Raw genomic sequence first — 4,694 nt, 5'->3', positions numbered from 1 at the left:
CATCAGTTCATAACTAATTCGATTTGGGACAGATTCAGGATTAAAATTTTAAATCAGTTCCAAAGATTCAAAACTAATTTCAATAAATTTGATTCCTTGTCTTTAACTGAATTCAATAAATTTTGCCTGGTTTGAATAAGAAAACAGTCAATTCAAAGGATCTGGTATACTGATACAGAAGAGAATTTGTATTGAGTAACAAGAACAAGAACAATGTGTTATTTCTGTAATTCGATAAAACGGTTTCAATACAACTAACTCCCCTTTATAGATGTTTTACAAGCCACGTAGACATTACCCATTAATCTTCCCCAACTGTTAACAACCAGTAAGTTTACAATGTTATTGGGCATTTCCCTTAACTATTCTATAACAGCCATTGGGCTTATAAAACAAAGTCTTTGACCCATGTTGGACCACCCTTAAGTCTGGCTCCCCTTCTTGCTACCGTATCAACTGCCCTCCCTTCGACGGTGACCTTGTCCTCAAGGTGCAATTGTGGATACGTCTTGCGCAAATCGGCAGCTGCTTCCCATGATGCATCCTCCGGAACCGTAGCTGACCACTGGATCAAATGTTGCTGCTGTGGAACACCATTGACCAGCACTTCCCGCGAGTCCAAAATGGCAAGAGGTTGTTGAACTGGTTTGTTCTGCACAATTACTGATGGCAGAGGTTCACAACTAACAGCATTAGGGCCATAAAATTGTTTTAACACTGAAACATGAAACACTGGATGAATCATACTTCCAGCGGGTAGAGTTAATCGATAAGCTACAGGACTAATGACTTGCTCGACAACATAAGGGCCAAAGTATCGTTTGGCTAACTTATGATTGGATCTTTTCTCAACAGACAATTGGCGATAAGGTTGTAACTTGATTAAGACCTTGTCACCAACCTTAAAGAGACGTTCCTGCCTATGTTTATCAGCTTGATGCTTCATACGTGCTTGAGCTCTTTGCAACTGAAGCTTCAAATAATCCCACACCGCTTGCCTCTATTGGAGCATCGCATCTATTGCCTCTAACTGGACAACACCCTTCTCATATTGTGGAATGAGGTGTGGAACCTTCCCAAACACTGCTTGGTAAGGTGACATATTAAGAGCAGAATGCACTGATGTGTTATAATGCAATTCTGCCCAACACAACATTTGGGACCATTGAGAATGCAGTTCAGAGCAAAATGCTCGCATATACTGCTCCAAATATTGATTTGTAACTTCCGATTGGCCATCCGTTTGTGGGTGGTAAGCTGAAGTTGCAAGGAGTTTAGTACCACTCAACTGAAATAAATGGCGCCAAAACTTACTCATAAACACTGGATCGCGGTCAGACAATAAAGTTATGGGAAACCCATGATGTTTGACCACTAAATCACAGAATAGCTGGGCCACTGTTGCTGCTGTGTAGGATGAAGGAAGAGGTCCAAAATGAGCATATTTGGATAGTCTATCCACTACAACCAAGACTGTAGTAAAACCATGAGATCGAGGAAGAGCTGTAATGAAGTCAAGTGTGAGATCATCAAAGATAGCATTTAGAATAGGCAAAGGTTGCAACAATCCAAATGGCACTTGAGTTGATGTCTTAATACTCTGACAGACAGTACAGTTTCGAATGAACTGCTTCACATCACTGCGCATATTCTTCCAAAAGAAGGATGTGGTCAAACGTAAATAGGTCCGTTGAACTCCAGCATGACCTCCTATGGGTGTGCAATGAGCTTCCTGTAATAATATCTCCTTAAGAGGAGAATTGGATCCCAACATACATCTATTGTTAATAAAAAGCATACCACGTCTTTTAGAAATTGCAGGACCAGTATATGTCCCTTCTTCTAAAGCTTTATGAAGGGCCAACAATTCAGTATCCTGTTTATGCTCTTCCTTAATTTGTTCCCAAATTTCCAGTGTTGGTTCTGACCTCAAAGCATGTACATTTGCCTTATCGTCGTCAGGGAATTGTCGGGATAAAGCATCTGCAACTATATTCGAAACCCCTGATTTATACTCAATTGTAAAATTGTAGCCCATTAATTTGCAAAGATACTTTTGCTGATCTGCAGTATGGACATTTTGGTGGAGCAATTCCCTTAGACTTTGATGATCAGTTTTGATCACAAAATGAGATCCAAGGAGGTAATGTCTCCACTTCTTAATGGCTTTAGTTAAGGCATACAATTCTCGAACATATGCTGATGAGGCAGCCATGCGTAGACCAAATTTCTTACTAAAGAAGGAGATTGGCTTCCCACCTTGCAATAAAACTGCACCTGCTGCAATATTTGAAGCATCTGATTCCACTATAAAAGGTGTTGTAAAGTCAGGCAACTGTAATATGGGAGTAGATGACATTGTTGTCTTCAATTTTATAAAAGCCAAATCCGCTTCTTTGGTCCATGTAATTTTGTCCTGCTTAAGTAATTCAGTTAAAGGATGAGCTAAAGAAGCATAGCTCTTAACAAACCTTCTATAGTATCCTGTTAAACCAAGGAAAGCCCTCAATTGCTTGATTGACTTGGGAATTGGCCAATCTATCATAGCTGCAATTTTTTTGACATCCACACTAACACCAGTAGCAGAAACCACATGCCCCAAATAGGCTATCTCACCCACTCCAAACTCACATTTACTGAGTTTAATGAAAAACGAATTTTGTAGCAAACAAGTCAATGCTATCTGCAAATGATCAGCATGCTTCTCCAAAGATACACTATAAATCAACACATCATCAAAAAATACTACAATGAATTTCCTTAAGAATGGACGAAAAATACCATTCATGGCAGCTTGAAAGGTGGCAGGGGCATTAGTGAGACCAAAAGGCATCACCTTAAACTCATAGTGGCCCTCATGAGTTCTAAAAGCTGTCTTATGTATGTCTTCGGGCTTCATACGTATTTGATGATAACCGGAACACAAATCAAGCTTGGAAAATACCTTAGCTGCAAAAAGCTCATCCAACAACTCATCTATGGTTGGAATAGGAAAAGCATCTTTGATGGTCATAGCATTTAATTAAGGCCCTGTAATCTACACACATTCGCCAAGATTGATCCTGCTTTCGCACTAATAACACAGGAGAAGAGAAGGCACTATGACTGTGTTGTATCCAACCATTGCTCAATAACTCAACAACTTGTCTCTCAATTTCGGTCTTATGATGATAAGGGTACCGATAAGGCTTGACCTTAACAGTTTGAGAATTATCTAATAGCTGAATGGCATGAGTGTTGTCCCTAAAAGGGGGTAACACCTTAGGAGTAGCAAACACTTGCTGACAGTCAACCAAAATAGACCACAAGGATGAAGGGATCTTATCTTGTAAACCTAACAATTCAGGAAGTACCTCTTCATGGATAACTTGGTCTTGGCTTTGAAGAAAATGGAAGTTGGTATCAACAATAGCATCAGACTCTGAATGCTGTAATTGTGTACCACCTTGTAATGTAATGAGTTTCCCATGCCAAAGAAATTCCATCAACAACTCCTTATAATGGTGAGTAACTCTGCCCAAAGTCACCAACCATTGCATCCCCAACACTATGCTGAGATCACAGAGGTCCACCACAAATAAGTCAGTTTTGAAACAATGCCCTTGAATACACAATTTCACCTTAGGACATTTTTTGTCACACTTTAAAAACTCTCCATTACCCATAAAAACTCTCATCTTTGGAGATTTGATTATTGGTAATTGAAGTTGAATAACTAAATCTCTTCTGATAAAGCTATGTGAACTGCCTGAATCAATCAACACCTGAACCTCGCGACTATTAACCAGGGCAATCAGTACCAGTGATCTAGCATCAGCAGGGCCCGATAAAGAATGCAATGCAGCATCTACTTTAGAACCTGGACTATCAGTCTGACACCACAAAATCTCCTCCTCAGACTCCCCTTCTTGATCATCCTCATCTGCAATCATGAATAACATTTTGGACTTGCAACGATGTTTATTTGTCCATTTTTCATCACATGTATAACACAATCCCAACTCCCTCCTTTGTTTTAAATGATCAGAAGACAATTTCTTAATTGGTAAGGATTCAGTAGCATTTGTAGAAGGAACAATTGGTTGTGACACTACAGGTGGTAAGGAAGACCCTACCTTATCTGCAAAGTTGGATTTTGGAAAAAAACGCTTTGGTTGAGTCGTAAGAGAAGGCCTCAACTCACAATGATGGCTATCATAGGCAAGAGCTAACTGCATTGCTTGATGTAATGTAGAAGGCCAACGTAACTGTATAGCCCCTTGAAGATCAGATTGCAAACCAGCAATAAAGAATGTCATCAACAAATCATCACTGACATTACCTGGTTCATCAATTTCTGAAATTCAGCCATATATTCAGCCAATGAACCTTTCTGCATCAGTTTAGCCAACACTCCACGAATGTCCTTGTAACTTGAAGGACCAAAACGTTCACGCACTGCTTTCACAAAAGCATTCCAAGATGTAATGGTTCCACTAGTTGAAATCCACTGAAACCAATCAGCAGCAATTCCATCCATCCGCAACCCAGCGAGATCCACCTTGAAGGATTCTGGAACCTGTTGGATCTTAAAAAATAACTCTTCTTTGAAAATCCAAGTATTTGGTTCAGTCCCATCAAATTTGGGTATTTCCGGCTTCACAAAACGCAACACCGTTCTGGGATCCTCAGAATGTCCCCCCGAATTGTCACCC

The 4,694-nt window shown here is 39.9% G+C and overlaps 1 protein-coding gene across 1 annotated transcript; it reads right to left on the bottom strand.

The window, feature by feature from the left end:
- Positions 1–385: 385 nt before the first annotated feature.
- Positions 386–946, bottom strand: LOC133312269 (uncharacterized). Its single transcript, XM_061513445.1, has one exon. The coding sequence runs from the start codon at positions 944–946 to the stop codon at positions 386–388; it is 561 nt and encodes a 186-aa protein (XP_061369429.1).
- Positions 947–4,694: the final 3,748 nt, after the last annotated feature.

This window comes from Gastrolobium bilobum, unplaced genomic scaffold (assembly GCF_033153095.1).
Source record: "Gastrolobium bilobum isolate Gb01-03AN ecotype WA unplaced genomic scaffold, APGP_CSIRO_Gbil_v1 utg1478, whole genome shotgun sequence".
In the NCBI taxonomy this organism is placed as follows: Eukaryota; Viridiplantae; Streptophyta; class Magnoliopsida; order Fabales; family Fabaceae; genus Gastrolobium; species Gastrolobium bilobum.
Note: the sequence above shows the minus strand (reverse complement) of the source record. Positions and strands in the feature narration are given on the sequence as shown.